Below are 16,893 nucleotides of genomic sequence, written 5' to 3' on the forward strand. Positions count from 1 at the left end.
TAGCGTCCTGTTTCGCTTTCAACGGCCAATCCTACACGCTCCGCTGCCCGCTCTTCGATAATAATTATTACATACTTTTTTATTTAATTAATATTTTTCTAATATTAGTTTCAAAATATTCAAATTCAAATAACATTTTCAAAAACTCAAAAATTCAAATTTTATACCTAAAATTTAAATATAATATACTTTTTAATTAATTTTTCAAATAACAGTTTTTTAAGAAATTAAAAATTTACTGTGAAAATAAATATATATCTACAAATTTTAAGATATATTTTGAATTTTTTCCAAAAAAAAAAAAGAAAAAAAGAAAAACTATATTTATTTGAAAATATTGGAATTTTGTTTTGTTTTTATGTAGTTTGTTTGGTAACGTCTTGGTATCATTTTTTTATATACAAATTATATTTTTGGACTTTTTGCAACTTTTTTTTATTTAATTTTTTTAATTTTGAAAAATAATAATATGGTTTTCAAATTTATAAATATATTATTAAATTTAAATAGCAAGACTCATTTATTTTACTTTTATTTTTATAATAAATATTAAATAAGTAAATATCCTTATTTAAATTATAATTTTTTTTTATCTAATTCATACTAATATAAGTATCGATGAATATTTAAAAAAACATTATAAAAAAATAAAAAATTAAATTAATAAACTGATTTTATTCACATTACTTATTTTTTTTATAAAAAAAAAAAAAGTGGGATTTTTTCATAGGAAAATCTAAACTTTTTGTCTAAAAAAGTGAAAGAAAAAATCACTTTTCGTCACGTAATCATACTTTAAGCATTAATGATATTTAAGTTAAAAAATAAGGCAATTTTAAAATTAAAAAATATCACATAAATAAAGAAAAATTATATTTATTAATCACTATTATATACAGAATCAGAAAATAAAAAGATTAGAGAAATTTAAATTAATTTACATAAAAAGAAATAAGAAATTAAAATTTGTTTTTTTGCGATTAAATTTTATAAACAGTAACAGTAAATTACCAAAAAGGCCAAAAAATAATAATTGCGGAAACCCAGATATTCATGCGCGGGAATACCGTCCGCTATATTTCAAAATATATAAATCAAAATAAAAAAATAAAATTTGTCTTTTTTTTTTTTTTAAATTTTTTTTTTATTTTTATTTATTTAGTTAATTAAAAATTAAAAAAGAAATAAAAAAGCTGACTATTGAGTTTCTTTTGAGGTCCCATTCTTGAATTTCACACTATCATATGCCCCAATCACATGCTCTCTCTCTCTCTCTCTCTCTCTCTCTCTCGCTCGCTCTATCCCTAACCTTTTTCAATTTTTTGAAAGCTACCATTGTGACAAGAAGTTGAAGAACAAATTAAAATTGAACCCTTCATTATCTGCATATTTTTGCAGACATTCCTCAGATTCTTGCAGAGATAGCCGTTCGTTTATTTTTTCCCCAATTCTTCAAGCCAAACAGCTTCCTGGGATTCTATTTTTTTTTTGTTTTTTGCAGTGCAGTGATCTTGTTTAAATTCTCGATTTCTGTGTTTCTTTTCTGGTTGAAGGTAAAATTTCCCCCATCTATGAATTTCTTCTACGAATTCTGCTGAATCCTTGAATTATTTTGGATTTGAGGGGTTTTTTTTTGGAGTTATTTCGTTTTCTTCTTCGATTTGATGGATTGCTTTTGTTTTGAATTATGTGGTTTCAGTCACTATTTCATCAATGTTTTTGGGATTTTGTTCTTGAGTATTGAGGGATTTCGCGATTTTTTTGTTCTTCATTTGGGTTTCTCTTCTCATTTTATCTTTTGATTGTTATTTCTTTGAATCATTGATGGCTTCTGAAGCTTTTACCTACTAAATAATTTGAAAATTGATGGGGTTTTGGCTTAGCAGAAAGCCTTTTCTGTCACTTACTAGGTGTTGGTGGGATGATCATGGGTGGATTTGAAGCAAAGTTGAAAGAATGAAAGCCCAAGTCATCTCTCTGTCTGTAAACTTTAGTGTTGTTAGATAAGATGTTAATATCTTTCTCTTTCTTTCTCGCTTTTTTGCTACTTTGCTTGAAATTTCCATATAAACTTCAAATAATTTTGTACGTATGTCTGCAGATGGCGCCTTAACCAGTGGATTGATTTTGAAATAAAGCATCAGGATGGAGAGAAGAAAATGGCCATGGAAGAGAAAGTCATCTGATAAGAGCCCTGGAGAAACTGAGAGTTCTGGTTCAATGTCGTCCTACTCCGAGAGGTTTTCCGACGAGCAGGTACACTAGTGAATCCTTAAAGCTAGATCTCCCTGGTGATTGTATGTTTCAATCTTAGTTATGTTTCTTGATATGTTTGGATGTGATCATGCTGGGATATGTATTCTGTTTCCTTTGATTCGACCGATCGAACTTCCTCTCGTAGTCGAATTAATCGAGCTGCAAGTGTTTGGGAATTCGAACATATTACACAAGCCTTTGAACTTGTCGAAACTAAGGTAGAATCAGAATGTTTTATGTTCTTAGCTGACAGGGTAATGCTCTGATGGAGCTGCTTTGTGGAAGATAAAATGAGATCCTTAGGTTCTTATCTTCTAGGCAGAGTGTTTCCCTTGACTATTTGGATTATCCTTACCTTAGATTAGTTTCCATTTACAGTTTTTTCCCCTGAAAAATTGACCTTTTGAATGTGTTTGGCTCAAGAATGAAGTGAACTAGTCTTAAATTCATTGATTTCAACTTATAAAATCTACCTCTACTGCTTACTAACTCTCAGTTGTGCAGTTCCATAATTATGTAAACTAAACCCCATTTCTAAACCCCATTTCTATATAGTACGAGCTCAGCGGTTTCTGTTGGGTCATGGAGAGTGCGGCTTATTTATAGCTCGATCAATGGTTATACACAGTAAAACTATATATGATAAATGATAGGAAAAGTAAATTGTAATAGTAAACAACTATGGTAGATAGTTGTGTACAGTAGATGGTTATATCTAGTAAACTATATATACTAAACTGAATCATATATATACCCATTTAGGCAGTGATTTGAAAATGTACGTATTTATCTTCTCTATATTCTCTATTATCGTATATACTTAAAGTCATTAATATAAAACTTTAGCCTATATTCCTTCTTGTATTTCTTTTCTCGTCTGTTCTTTGTGTTCATCTAGATTGAGTGTGCGCGTTGTTGTACGATCCTAAGAGTTCCTACCCCAAGCTTAATAAAATTATGCTGATTATTTAGACTATGAGCCGAACATTCTATCCAAGTGCGAGATGAGAAGCACCTACTACTTTTGGCGTTCACTATAACTCTTGCCACTTTCAGTGAACAAATTAGTGTTTTCATCTTTGAAGTACGGACTTTATGTTATAAATATACTGTGCTGGCTGCAATGCCCTCCTCTTTGAAATTGACATGCCAATCCTTATTGACAAGCAGGACGCAGTCAAGTCATCTCCGACTCACGAGACTCTATCGCCTGAAGTAACGTCGAAAGCAGTATGTAAGGAGGACATTGATGACGACGACGACGATTCGCCAAAACAAGAAGATATCAATGATAGTGTGAAAGATCTCACTGATAGATTATCTGCTGCTCTTTTGAATGTGAGGGAAAAAGAAGACTTGGTAAAGCAGCATGCCAAAGTTGCTGAAGAAGCCATTGCAGGTAGAATTAGACAAATAAATTGTTCATGTTGTATATCTGTAGATATTAGCTGAATTCTGTTTATTCTAATGTGAATTTAGGATGGGAAAAGGCGGAAAGCGAAGTCGGACTTCTTAAACAGCAGCTCAGGACCACGGTTCAGCAAAAGTCGGCATTGGAAGATCGAGTGAGCCACCTTGATGGGGCACTCAAAGAATGTGTTAGGCAGCTCAGACAGGGAAGGGAGGAGCAAGAGCAGAAGATTCGTGACGCCGTGGAGGAAAAAAGCCGCGATTGGGAATCGACCAAGGCGGATCTTGAGAGGCAGCTCCTTGAGCTCCAGAGCAAAGCAGACACTGCTCAATCTGAATCTCCTAAAGTTGATCCAAGCCTTGGCAAGATACTGGAGTCATTGAAGAGAGAAAATGCAGCCCTTAGGCATGAGCTCCATGCTCAATATAGGGAGCTAAAAACCAGGACTATAGAGAGAGATTTGAGTACACAAACAGCTGAAACAGCCAGTAAGCAGCATCTTGACAGCATAAAGAAAATGGCCAAGCTCGAGGCCGAGTGTCGGAGGTTAAAAGTAATTTCATCCCGACCATCATTGATTAATGATCACAAATCCATAGCTGCTTCGACAATGTCTATCGAGTCACTTACCGACACTCAATCAGATAATGGAGAGCAGCTTAATGCAGTCGATATCGATGTAAGACGAACTGAACGAAACAAATGTGAACCTAGTTGCTCAGACTCATGGGCATCAGCCTTACCTAGTAATCTTCCTTCTTCTCTTGAACTTGATCTCATGGATGATTTTCTTGAGATGGAAAGGCTTGCTGCATTACCCGAAACTGATAAAGGAAACCGTCACCAAGAATCAGAACCTTCTGCTCGCCCAGCTGCTGAAGAAAGTGCCATGATAACTGAGCTCGAGACGATGCGGCACGAGAGATCTTTAATGGAAGAGAAGCTGAATGAGATGGAAGAAGCCAAGATAGAATTGGAAGAGAAGCTGAAACAAATGGAAATGGAGAAGAACGAAATGGAAGAGCGGCTTGAGATGATGGAAATCGAGAGAGATGAAGTGAATCAAATGTTAGCGAAAATGGAAACCGAGCGATCCGAATTGGGGCAAATCTTACTGAAAATGGAACAAGAGAAGGTCGAAATGGGAGATAAGTTAATGAAGTTAGAGACAGAAAAAGATGAACTGGAGACTGCTTTATCCGAGAGTCAAAACTCTGTTGAACTTTCACAATCTCAACTCAAGGAAACAGAAATGAAAGTGGAAAAGTTACAAACTGAGCTCACCATTGCAAATGAATCAAAGCTAAGAATTGAGTATCAACTTATCAGCATGGAAGCAGAATCCTTGACCATGTCTGCAAAAGTTGGCATGTTAGAATCTGATATCCAAAAAGAGAGGGCTTCGGCATTGGCATTGACAGTCAAGTGTCAAGAACTTGAAGAACAGCTCTCAAGAAATAAACAAGATGAAAAACAATCACAAATCGAAATCTCCAAGAACGAAATGAAGATAAAACAGGTAAAAACTTATAGCTCGCTGCCTTAACTCTCTACTTTATTTGTAATGGTCCAAGCCCACTGCCAGCAGATATTGTCCTCTTTTGACTTTTCCTTTCAAGTTTTTAAAACGCGTCGACCATGGAGATGATCTAGATGGTCTAGTCCTACTCCGTCCAGTGCCTCGAGGAAAAGCCCTTGAAGGGAAGGTTAAAAAATGACAATATCTGCTAGTAGGGGCTTAAGGTGTAAACATTGTTGATCTATCCTTTGAATACTAATAGTTGGAGAGGGGGTGACATTGTAGGAGGATCTAGCTGTAGCTGCTGGGAAGCTTGCTGACTGTCAAAAGACAATAGCTTCTCTTGGGGATCAGCTCAAATCTCTAGCAGCGCTCGAAGATTTTCTGATCGACACGACGCAGCTACCGGAGTTCACAGCCAGTGAATCGCATAACGTCATTAGAGATGGTGAGGAGCAATGGCAGCACTCGAATGGGGCGTTTTCGCCCAAAAGAGATTCAAACTATAGTAAACTAGTTGATGACAGTTCTGAACCATCAATGAGTAAGAATGAAGACAATTCGCCCCCGTCTTCATCTTCATCGACTTTGTCGTCTGTGATTGCAAGTCATGTTGTCAATTCTGAGAAAAACCGAAACGGTTTTGCGAAGTTTTTCTCTCGAACCAAGAGCGGGATAAAGCTAGAAATTTAGTCAGGAATGGATATGGTGTCTAGAGATTTAGTACAGTATAAAAAAAAAATTGACTGTAAAACAGCTTGTTTCTTCTGCATCTTGTTGAGTGTTTTAAATCTTCACTTGGATGGACTTTGTAGATCTTTGTAACCAGCTTCAAAATGGCCTGAGTAATTTTGTTTACCCTCTGGCCTTCATATTTATTTGTTCTTATTTTCCGTCTCGTAGATCATCTCTCTTCAATTTTAGCACGAGCGGTAAAAATTCTTCGAACCGAGCTCCTAACACGCGATGTAAAGTAGATCGAAACGCGCACTAATATAGTTGGGAACAAGCTTTTCTCCATCAAACTACATGATTCTCTTATTTAACCCGCGACAAAATTTTAATTTTTTTTGGTCTATAAAATCAATAATCCTATTTAAATTTTCAATTTGCTATATAATAAAGTCAATTTTAAACAAATTTTAAATATGATAAAAAAAATATTAATTAAACTAAACAAAAACAAAATGGATTTGGAATGAGGTAGATTATTTGAGATGGACGGACCAGATTTGACTGTGACCAAAATTACATACTCGACGGGTGCACCAACTGAACACTCGAAAGAAGCGTAATGAAAGGACAGCCACGAAGTTGGAATTGAATTTTATTATTATTATTTAATGCTCGAAGTTGAAATTAAATTGGATAGAAAAATTCAGAAGGATTAAGATATCTTCGCAATCCGAGCTGGCAGGATGTCGGGGGCCCACTGAAGGAAGATACTCGCTCTCACAAAAAAGAAGCATGTGGATGTTGAGGATGCCACGTGTAATAGCATTTCGTCCACGTGGCAGAACGTGGAAGGCCAGCTGAGATCGCGGAATACAACCGCCTCTTATCGCCAAAATCCACAAAATGAAACTCTTTCGCACCAAATTTCTCATTTCTCCTTCTCTCTCTTTCTCTCTCTTTCTCTTTCAACTTCTCAGTCCAAACGCGATGACCGTCGTAGCAACGGCTGCAGCTCTCTCGTTGCCGATCTCATTTTCTAAATCTCCGAAGTTCAATTTCAAGAAGGTGCGTGTTTCTTTTTCCTTCCCTGATTTGGTCGTTTGTATCTTGGTATCGATTTCTGTTCGTGGAAAAGAAGATCGAGAGTTCATTTTGGTCGTTTCAATGTGCATTTTTCTGGTAATTTTGCTGCAAGTATCTTAAGGAGTTTATTGAGCTTAGTTTTTGTATCTCTTTTGATTACCGAACTTTGTGGCTGGTTTCTGTTCATATTTGTGGGCATTTGCTTTAGTTGTTGTAGGAGGAGCGTTTAGGTAGTGTTTCTGCTACTAGCTGTTTGATGTAGTGTTTCTGTTAAACTGTGGTGTGGATTGTTGGCCCTGAGATTGTAGATTTAAGGCTCCATTTCTATTTTGTTGAGATTCATTTGAATGTATGGTTTGATATTGTGGAATGTTGAATTTTCAGAGTGTGAAAGTTGGATTTAGAGTGTTTGCTGTGTTCGGAGAGGAAGGGGCTATAGAGAGGAAGAGTGGTTGGCAGACTCTCTTTGACGTAGAAGATCCAAGGACAAAAGTTCCTCAATCTAAAGGGAAATTCTTAGATGCTAACCAAGCTCTGGAAGTGGCTAGAAATGATATTCAATACTGTGATTGGCGAGCTCGGCAAGATGTTCTTACAATCATGCACCTCCATGAGAAGGTTCCTTCAATCTCATGCTACTTCATTTGTTTGTTTTTAACATTCCTTTCATTTCATACTTCTATGGTTCCTTTTTGCCATCCTCCTCGTACTTCATTTAGTTGGTTTATCTTCCATCAAATTGCCTTTAGGCTAATGAAGCTGTGCAACTTGTTGATCCATCTTCTCGAAACATGTTTTATGCTGAAAATTTGTTGCTTAAATACCGGTTTAGGTTGTGGAAGTCCTAAATCCTCTAGCCCGGAACTACAAGTCTATTGGAACAATGAAAAAGGAGCTTGCTGAATTACAGGGGGAATTGGCAGAAGCTCACAAACAGGTCTGTAAAGTTTCTAGTCATCTCGTCACTAAATTTCCAAAAACATAGTTATAGCTTAGTTCATCAAGAAGATGGGCCAATGACATTTAGTTGTTGGATCTTCAACCTGGTGAGGTGATTATTCTCCTGTCTATACTACTATCATGTTTGACCACTGATGAACAACAACAGGTTCATAAATCTGAAGCACGGGTTAGCACTGCCTTAGATAAACTAGCTTATATGGAAGAATTGGTGCATGATAGGCTGTTACAAGACAGAAACACAGCGGAATTAGATAGCCCATCTACCTCGCCCGGTACCTCAACACAATCTCATGATTCCATAACTAGAAGATCGCCAAAGAGAAGCTTAAATGTATCAGGACCTGTCGAACCATATCATCCCCGATTGAAGAACTTCTGGTATCCTGTTGCCTTCTCCAGTGATCTGAGAGATGACACAATGGTAGGGTAATTCTATGGATCACCTCGTCCAATATCCTTTAGATTCAACTGTACGTTGGGTGCCCTCTTACTGATTCATCATCTATTTCAGATCCCATTTGATTGTTTTGAAGAACCATGGGTTCTTTTCCGTGGAAAGGATGGCAATCCTGGATGCATAAGAAACACATGTGCACATAGGGCATGCCCTCTTCACCTCGGTTCTGTCAACGATGGTCGAGTCCAGTGCCCTTACCATGGTTGGTGTTGAATAAAAGAAATATGGACTAAAAACTCAAATTCTTGTATTGATAAAAACAGTAATTAAGAGAAATAATCTCTAAGGGTTGGTTTCATTTGTTGAAAATTTCAGGTTGGGAATACTCAACGGATGGCAAATGTGAGAAAATGCCATCGACGCGACTACTAAACGTGAAAATAAAATCGTTGCCATGCTTCGAGAAAGAAGGAATGATCTGGGTTTGGCCAGGTAATGATCCTCCAGCAGCTAATCTTCCTTCACTCCAACCTCCTCCTGGTTTTCAAATCCATGCTGAGGTAATTGTTAGAAACATTCTGTTCCTTTTAGCAGTTGAGTTGTAAATGAAGCTGTCTGAAATCTCCTACTGAATTATCTGTGGCAGCTTGTCATTGAAATTCCGGTGGAGCATGGATTACTTCTAGATAACCTCCTGGATCTTGCTCATGCACCTTTCACTCATACTTCCACTTTTGCAAAAGGATGGAGCGTACCCAGGTACGTTTGGTTCGAGTCATCATCATTCATAACTATGATTTTTGTCGATATCATTCATAACATGGGATTTTGTTCGGAGTGAAGGAAAAAAGGGCAGAGCACAGATATTTTTCAAATGAGTGACAGATGGAATTTAACTAAAACCATTCAAAATGATACCCAAATTCTAGGAAAAACTCATGCCTAATCTCGGCAACAAGGATGGACTTCCCCATTTTTTTGCTGGTTGCTTCAGATCTTAGACTAAAAGAAAGTGATCTTTCATAACTTCAGATGGAATAAGATGGGTTTTATCATCTGCAAAGAAATCAGCATACCTGTGTTTTGTTTGAAGTAGTTAGTTCAGATAGATCTAAAGTAATCGGTTAAAAAACTAATCAAAACTGACACCTCTTATCATACTCTATGCAACCCAACAGCTTGGTGAAATTTTTGACCCCTGCATCTGGCCTGCAAGGATACTGGGACCCGTATCCAATCGACATGGAGTTTCGACCACCTTGTATGGTACTATCAACCATAGGGATTTCCAAGCCAGGAAAACTAGAAGGCCAAACTACAAGGGAATGCTCAACACATCTTCATCAACTTCATGTGTGCTTACCTTCAACAAGACAGAAGACAAGACTACTCTATAGAATGTCACTGGATTTCGCTCCCATATTGAAGCATATTCCTTTCATGCACTATCTCTGGAGACATTTCGCAGAACAGGTAAAATTCTCATCTTCTTTTCAGAACAGTATTAAAAGCCCCAGCATTCTTAATCATACACGTCCATTTTACAACCAACACCAAAGGCTTTTCTTTGTGTAATTCATGCAGGTATTGAATGAGGACTTGAGGCTTGTCATTGGACAGCAAGAAAGAATGCTCAACGGAGAAAACATCTGGAACATGCCAGTTTCTTATGATAAGCTAGGTGTAAGATATAGGCTATGGAGAAATGCAGTAGAGGAAGGAGCAAAACAACTACCCTTCAGCAAATCAAATTGAACAGTATTCAATCGTAATTAACTTGAAACACTTCTTAGGACCCATAAACAAGCCAAGCCCCCTTCATTTTTAGAACTCAAAATTGCAGATGAAAGACCCACGAGGCTGAGATAAGACCAACCTACCTCCCTTTCAGCTTCCACTTTTGATAAGAACACTTGCACTCAAAACTCTACAGAAGCTGAAGAAGAAAATCATCTGAAAACAGAGAGAAGCCAGCTCTTGCCCCCTACAGAATCCCCTTGTAAATTAGAAACTGCTATATAAATTAAATCGGCTTTGTAAAAGTATTCGAGTACTCTTTGTTGTAAGCATCTTCTTCAATGATAAAGTAATGTTCAAAATTCATTCTCAATCAGATACCATTTCGATTACTTGCAGACAAAAACCATAAAAGATCACCGGACGATTTGAAACAAAAGTAAATTTACACAGAAGAGCCACAGAAAGGGCAGAAACTGAAATCGGGCTCCACTACTTTGTTACAGGAATGGCAACGAAGGGCCCTCAAAAGAGCGGCTGACGGCGGCAATTGATCGGAAATGGGCGGCGGTGAGAATGATCGAGGGAAAAACAGCTTACAGTTGTTGCAGTGCATCAACGGTTCTTTTCCTGGCCACCGCCACACTGGAACAAAAAAGAGCTTCAGAACTTTTTCGTAGTCTACGAGATCGGCCGGTGAGTTGCAGCTTATGCATCGGCCGGCACCGGCTTTCAAGAGATGGCGGACTTGTTGCTCTAACCCTCCGACGAAGAAGAAGAACATTTTGTTTTGCGATTTGAGATTTTGGTTAAACGATGGGTCTGTTTATTTGGAGGGAAGATGCGGCTTAATCGGTTGGAGGAGAGTCTGGAGGTTTCGAAAGGGTTCCATTTCATTTACTTGTGCACCCGGTAGCCCGTTCTCTCTCTCTCTCTCTCTCTCTCTTTTTTCCTTTTTACTGAGCATTTTCGAACCTAAAAATTGACAGGTTTATGTTTAAATTCTAATTATTGATTCCGTATTCTGTGAATAAACTTAAAATTTATTAAAAAAAAAAAAAAAAACGTGTTAAAAACATATTTAAATATATTTAAAGGAAGGAAAGCAAGAATTGTATATCATTCCCTATCTCATTTATCTCGAGGAAAAAAAAATATTCTCAACTCTCTCCTATATTCTCCATTTAAACAAGGAATCCTTTCGAGGAATCATCTCCCCATTTAAGAGGGTCTCCACGGATCCCCATCCCATGGATAACATGGAAATTTAATCAATATGTGCTCAAATTGTATGTCTAATAAATTTAAATCCATTGTTTTTTTTTTTAATTTTCATAGTAAATCTATAATGCAATTATCGAAGGCTGACATTATTATATATTTGTAAAGTACAAATTAAATCTTAATCCATTTTTCAAAGTCAACTATTACACATTAGAGATTGAATTATGTGAAATGTTAAATGTGTACCTCTTAAACTAATTGAAGTATGTCTAGGTGAAGTTTTTTATGCTAAAATTTTATAAAATCTACTAGCCCAAACATAATTCTAACTCTTTGATAATATCAATTAACCTCTCTTGGTCGAGAATATCAATCCCACCCTTCATGATTTTTATCTCTTTCCACCGAAATCCTTGAAATTCGAACCATTTACACTTTAGTACGACCCCAAATCATCATCTTATTAAGAACTTGGTTGACTGGTTCAGTGGTGGCTCAGTTCAGTGAATTGGACCACAAATAACTGGTTCAGTGCTGCAGGTGAATTTCTAAGGAGCTAGCAAACGCTTGACATCAAAGATTTGGAACTGAGATGAAAGTGGCCATCTACTTATGCCTACTCAAAACTCCCCACGACAAGCAAAGGGTTCTGGCAAATGGCACAAGGCTGCTGGTTTTTTAACAGCCACAAAGAGGATACTGCAACTTCACAGTGACCTAGATTTCCAATATGCATCTTTCTGGGTTCATTTCCACCTCCTTCCATTGGCTTGCTTCTCGAGGAAAATAGCCACAGCTTTCGGGAGTATGGTTGGGAGTGTTGGGGGAAAAGAACATGAGAGTTAGAATTACGATCCTCATTCTGAAAATGCCTTTGAGAAGAGTGGTGAAGTTGAAAGTATGGTCGTCCATGGGTTAAGAAACTTTGGTACCTATCATTTTACGAAAGGCTCCCGGATTTCTACTATGGACGTTGGAAACTAGGGCATGTTCTACAAGACTGGTATCCTCATTCTGAAACTGCAGAGGAAGAGTTACAGTATGGAGACTGGCTAAGGGGGATGAGAAGTTGGAAATGGGCTTGGAAAGGGAAAGAACTGAGAATTTGAGAGGAAAGAGGAGGGCTGGGAAGAGGACTCCAAAGGTAGTGATGACCAGAACTGCAGGTCGTCGATATCGGACGGCGAGGAGAGAGAGGTGGTAGAGGAGGAATGGCGCCATAAATGGAAAGGAGAAAATAGGGGGAAGAATCTGTAGGAGTGAGTTCAGGGGAAAGTAGGGAAGGGGATGAGAAAATGCTGGAGGAGTCTACAACGAAAGCTATTAGTGGAAAAAATGGGGATATCATCTTAGTAGACTCTCTACAGTGATATGATATTGTTCACTTTGAACATATGCTCTTGATAAGCTCTTGTGACTTTTCTTTTAGTTTTCCCAAAATGGCTCATACCAATAAAGATGTATTCATTACTTATAAACCTATGATCAACCTCTTAATTAGTCGATGTCCGCCGAGCAGAAAAGTTGGAAGGAAGACCGAGAGATGGGTTTGGACCAACTGGAAGCTGAAGGGACGAGAAGGGTTTCAACGGACCATCAAGAAAGGAATGGAGAAGCCGAGGACCTGCAAAAGAATGGAATCCATAGGATGCAAGAAAAGATCACTGTCCACAGAACAAGAAAGATTGGAAGAAGAAATAAGCATGCAAGAATCTCAAGTGACCCTTTTGAAAAGAACAACTATCCTTTAGGTTTTTGTTTCCTAAGTCATGTCATCTAAATAGACTGATTGAAAGTTCTACTCATACCAATTTGCCTTTTCTCACATGATTGTCTTCTGCCAGTTCTGAGAAGGAAAGGACGTTCAGTTCATTTTGGCCATATATGTTTCTAATCCTAAAATTTTCTCCAACCAAACAGAATTCCAAATATCTATTTCAACTATTAGATCAACTACCCTGACTGCATATCAAAAAGTAAAGGAAATTCAACCTCATCTATAAAGAATTGTTCTTCATTTATGACAAAAAAAGTTATGAACTAACCTCGGGTTCCAATGTATTAGCATAGACATTTCTGATGGAGCCAGTATGCAACCAGTGATAATCCAGCTTCCTGCTTTCTCTGTCTCTCTTCCAGCCATCTCCATTTTACTGTGTGAATATCCTACAAATTTCCCTTGGCCAAAGATAATTGCCATTCTGGTTGTTTTGCTCCATCAAAATATTCTCTGATTCAGCTATCTTCGTAAACACAGTCGACGATTTGAAGCGGTTTCATCAGTCATCCTAAGATAATTGCCAATCTCCAAAACGAACTTCTATGTCCCATCCAGTTATCTGTTAGATTCTCAATGTCTCAATGTCATGGTGTTTCAAGAACCAGTCCACCTTATTTCCCTGCTCCTCGATATCAGCTAAGTTGAAAAGTGTACAAAAGCTAGCTTGGTTCATCATCTCCTGTCAATTCATTTCTTCTAAATACTCAACAAGCAATAACTAAGTATACACTATCTGGTTAGCTTCCCCCTTTAAATTGAATAACAAGTTCATTAAGAATTTCAAAATCTTCTTAACATTTTTGGTTGCTATTACTAGAAAGATAGGCTATGGAATGGAACTGTAAGAGGGTAATTAGCAATAAATGATGCAGTCCATTGACAGAAAACCATCAGATAGGAGAAGAACTTAAATGTATCGTGCGTGGTTGTCATATTGCTAGTGAACTTCAAACTTAAATTTAATTTCTGCTAATTGAAGATGTCATATGTGTAAGATGCATGAGTAGCCATCATCCATCGATGTGATTTTGGTATAGAAGAGAATGTTTACCAGCTAGGGTTCAAGAATTTTGCTCAATTAGAAAAAAAATACACAATCAAATTCAATACCGAAGCAAAATTTTACCCTGCATTTCCTGTTGTAAATTCAATTCTATCATGTACGACCACTGATCCCGGAAAATTTTGAAACCGATCAGCTCAGTGGCATTGCGTAGCGACACAACGGGCACAAATGACTCGTCTCCAGCCATTTGACGATACAGTCTCTGTGGTAAAAATGAGCGCACGGCAATCGCGTAACTTCCATTCCGTTCATTAGTTCATCCAAACATATTCTGCATTCTCCAATCAACAACTCTCCGCCGACATCAATCTCCACCGTCTTCAACCCTTCGATTGCCGACTCACTAGCCGGCGACGTTTTAAACGCTTGCGGTGACGATTCCCGCAAAACTCGCCCAATTTCCTCGCGTTCATTGTACGGCGAAACGGCTAAAACGGACACCGCCAACGGAAGTACCCGACGGCCAGCATTAAGAGGATTGCATGCTATATCGGCCGCGACGGACAGAACGTCCGGTACCGCCGCGTCCAAGAAGTCTTGAGCGACGCCGGTGTCAGAGAAAACCGCGATCAGGATACTGAAGCCACTGGCGAAAAATGCATCACAAGGTATCAAGAACGAAGATAGAGACGAATTTAAGAGTCTCTGTAATTCTTGAGGATGATTTGATTGGAGAACATGGCGAAAGTGAAGGTGGAAAAGGAAACAGTCACATGGAAGCAAGTGAGAATTGGAAATTGTAACATTAATGTCATCTTCGTGTTCTTCAGGTTGCCATATTTGGTAGTCGTAGAGAGTGTCCATCGCCATGCGAGATCAAGTTAAAGATCAAGAAGTAAAAACCAGAGAGCGATAATACGAAGAAGAAGAAGAAGAAGAAGAAAGAAAGAGAACTAACTAGAGCCAAAAATTCTGACGGGAAGTGGGCGTTGATATTCTGTTATTCAGCTTCGGATCCAAACGAGGTAGGTTTGGGTGGGCCTCAAACTGTATTTTATTTTTATTTTTTTTTGTTTTCCTAAATTCATTTAAATAACAACTTTTATTATTATTATTATTTTTTAGTTTTTTAAATATTATATATATATATATATATATATATATATAATTAATTAACAAGTATTTTTATTTTTATTATTGAAAATTTTGAAAGTTTCGAGATATTTTTAGAGAAAGTAGAAAGTTGATAGATATTTTTATTAATTTAATCTTTTTGTAAATTAAAAAAAAATAGTTCTCTTTTTATACGTAGAGATGTTCATTTACCCACGGTCGGAAATCAGTGGAGACCTACATCGAACGGAGAATCTCAATAAGGACCTACATTGAATGAGATGGAGAATCCCGAGAGGAAGTTGAGAGAGATTTCTCTTCGTTACATAAACAGAGTTAGGGACGAGAATTGTATTCCCCGTCCCTATCCCCGCTCAATTCTCCAACCCTTTTTGCACCGTCCCTACTTTTTATCTAAGATTTTGAGACCATAATTATAATATTTTAATTAAAACTTTTTTTTAATGGAATAAGACAATTATATTTGTGTAAAATCCTATTATATTTTTATCTGTAAACCCTATTTGTTTACCATTTTTTTAATAAAAAAATATATTTATTATATTATAAATTTGAAATTATTAGTTAGAACTTTTGTTCAGAGAACTATTTATAAAAATACATACAAACACGGTGAAAAACTTTATGGAAATCTAATTCCGGCAAAAAATAAATAGGAAATTTTACGGGGATAGAGATGAGAAAACTTCTCTGTCTCTGCTCCACTCCGTAAAACATCTCTATTCATATAAAATATCATTTTTTTTAGTTTATAATAAATTAAACGTCTCAATTAAGTAAATTTAAAGTATAATAATTTGATAATAAGCGGTTTTTTCAAAAAATATTTTGTTTATCATTTTTTATAATGTTGTGTGACAATATTCTGAAAATTATATTTTAAAAGTATTCGAGTATTTTTTTTAGAGAAAACACTTTATTTTTGGTTACGGATAAGGAAAGTACTTCCTTTGAAGACTAGTTATCCTAAATTAATTTTATTTTAGGATTTGTTTAAATTCTATTTTATTATTTGTTTGTTAGAAGTCCCTATTTGGTTTATCTATATATATATATTCCAATTTTAAAATTTGTCTAATTTTTTTAAATAAAAAAAAACAATGGTATTTTTAACCAAATTTTAAAAACAAAAACTACTTTTTAATTTTCAAAATATTTATAAGCTTTTTAAAAGCAATAATATAAAATAAAATAATAATGTTGCAAATAATAGTTTAATAATCTAAAAATTTAGGATTATGATTTAATTTTTAGTTTTATTATCTATTTTTTAAATTATCAAATTTTAAACACTAAAAAATTCAACTCTATTATTTTATTTTTATTTATATATATTCCACATATTACAAGTTTATCATATATATATACTCTCGATATCTTTAATTATTTATAAGTATATATTCGATATATTTGTTCTTCACCGGTATCATATCGTTTGAAAGTACATATTATGTATAATTACATATGTTGTATGTTGGATGATGAAAGTCCCACATCGCTAATTTAGGGAATGATCATGGATTTATAAACAAAGAATACGGTATCCATTGGTAGGAGACCTTTTAGGGAAACCAGCAAAGTCATGAGAACTTATGCTCAAAGTGACATACCATTGTGAAGAGTCGTGTTCGTCTAATATGGTATCAGAGTCATACCCTAAACTTAGTCATTCCAATAGATTGGTAAATCCTCAAATGTCGAACTAAGG

General features: G+C 36.3%; 4 protein-coding genes across 9 annotated transcripts; 2 read left to right on the forward strand and 2 right to left on the reverse strand.

The window, feature by feature from the left end:
* Positions 1–1,243: 1,243 nt before the first annotated feature.
* Positions 1,244–6,044, forward strand: LOC111799170 (filament-like plant protein). Of its 5 annotated transcripts, none has more exons than XM_023682609.2 (6): positions 1,244–1,553; positions 1,887–2,010; positions 2,102–2,256; positions 3,427–3,655; positions 3,736–5,186; positions 5,472–6,044. In XM_023682609.2, the coding sequence occupies exons 3-6, from the start codon at positions 2,146–2,148 to the stop codon at positions 5,877–5,879; spliced, it is 2,199 nt and encodes a 732-aa protein (XP_023538377.2). In that variant the 5' UTR covers positions 1,244–1,553; positions 1,887–2,010; positions 2,102–2,145; the 3' UTR covers positions 5,880–6,044. The 5 variants fall into 5 exon arrangements, with proteins under 5 accessions (XP_023538377.2, XP_023538395.2, XP_023538370.2 ...); XM_023682627.2 differs by having other exon boundaries at positions 1,887–1,979; XM_023682602.2 differs by having other exon boundaries at positions 1,911–2,010.
* A 718-nt stretch (positions 6,045–6,762) lies between these two features.
* Positions 6,763–10,407, forward strand: LOC111801911 (chlorophyllide a oxygenase, chloroplastic). Of its 2 annotated transcripts, none has more exons than XM_023686144.2 (9): positions 6,763–6,926; positions 7,329–7,562; positions 7,777–7,881; positions 8,053–8,328; positions 8,419–8,566; positions 8,680–8,864; positions 8,951–9,063; positions 9,483–9,777; positions 9,889–10,407. In XM_023686144.2, the coding sequence occupies exons 1-9, from the start codon at positions 6,765–6,767 to the stop codon at positions 10,057–10,059; spliced, it is 1,689 nt and encodes a 562-aa protein (XP_023541912.2). In that variant the 5' UTR covers positions 6,763–6,764; the 3' UTR covers positions 10,060–10,407. The 2 variants fall into 2 exon arrangements, with proteins under 2 accessions (XP_023541912.2, XP_086973107.1); XM_087116981.1 differs by having other exon boundaries at positions 9,864–10,004.
* Positions 10,384–11,054, reverse strand: LOC111801919 (uncharacterized). Its single transcript, XM_023686157.2, has one exon. The coding sequence runs from the start codon at positions 10,823–10,825 to the stop codon at positions 10,487–10,489; it is 339 nt and encodes a 112-aa protein (XP_023541925.1). The 5' UTR covers positions 10,826–11,054; the 3' UTR covers positions 10,384–10,486.
* A 399-nt stretch (positions 11,055–11,453) lies between these two features.
* On the reverse strand, positions 11,454–14,936 carry LOC111811535 (uncharacterized). Its single transcript, XM_087123148.1, has 2 exons — positions 14,172–14,936; positions 11,454–13,724 (listed from the first exon to the last, which is right to left on the reverse strand). Exon 1 carries the CDS (start codon positions 14,919–14,921, stop codon positions 14,241–14,243), a length of 681 nt encoding a protein of 226 aa, XP_086979274.1. The 5' UTR covers positions 14,922–14,936; the 3' UTR covers positions 11,454–13,724; positions 14,172–14,240.
* Between the last annotated feature and the right edge of the window lie 1,957 nt (positions 14,937–16,893).

Source organism: Cucurbita pepo, chromosome 1 (assembly GCF_057944985.1).
Source record: "Cucurbita pepo subsp. pepo isolate OVF chromosome 1, ASM5794498v1, whole genome shotgun sequence".
In the NCBI taxonomy this organism is placed as follows: domain Eukaryota; kingdom Viridiplantae; phylum Streptophyta; class Magnoliopsida; order Cucurbitales; family Cucurbitaceae; genus Cucurbita; species Cucurbita pepo.

Excerpts from the sequence above, each read along its gene's own strand:
- LOC111801911 (XM_023686144.2), top strand. The coding sequence starts at position 6,765 with ATGAAACTCTTTCGCACCAAATTTCTCATTTCTCCTTCTCTCTCTTTC. Across the intron at positions 7,882-8,052 it reads TGGCAGAAGCTCACAAACAG|GTTCATAAATCTGAAGCACG; the intron begins GTCTGTAAAGTT and ends GAACAACAACAG. Across the intron at positions 8,865-8,950 it reads GTTTTCAAATCCATGCTGAG|CTTGTCATTGAAATTCCGGT; the intron begins GTAATTGTTAGA and ends TATCTGTGGCAG.
- LOC111801919 (XM_023686157.2), bottom strand. The coding sequence starts at position 10,825 with ATGTTCTTCTTCTTCGTCGGAGGGTTAGAGCAACAAGTCCGCCATCTC.
- LOC111799170 (XM_023682609.2), top strand. The coding sequence starts at position 2,146 with ATGGAGAGAAGAAAATGGCCATGGAAGAGAAAGTCATCTGATAAGAGC. Across the intron at positions 2,257-3,426 it reads AGAGGTTTTCCGACGAGCAG|GACGCAGTCAAGTCATCTCC; the intron begins GTACACTAGTGA and ends ATTGACAAGCAG. Across the intron at positions 5,187-5,471 it reads ACGAAATGAAGATAAAACAG|GAGGATCTAGCTGTAGCTGC; the intron begins GTAAAAACTTAT and ends GTGACATTGTAG.
- LOC111811535 (XM_087123148.1), bottom strand. The coding sequence starts at position 14,921 with ATGGCGATGGACACTCTCTACGACTACCAAATATGGCAACCTGAAGAA.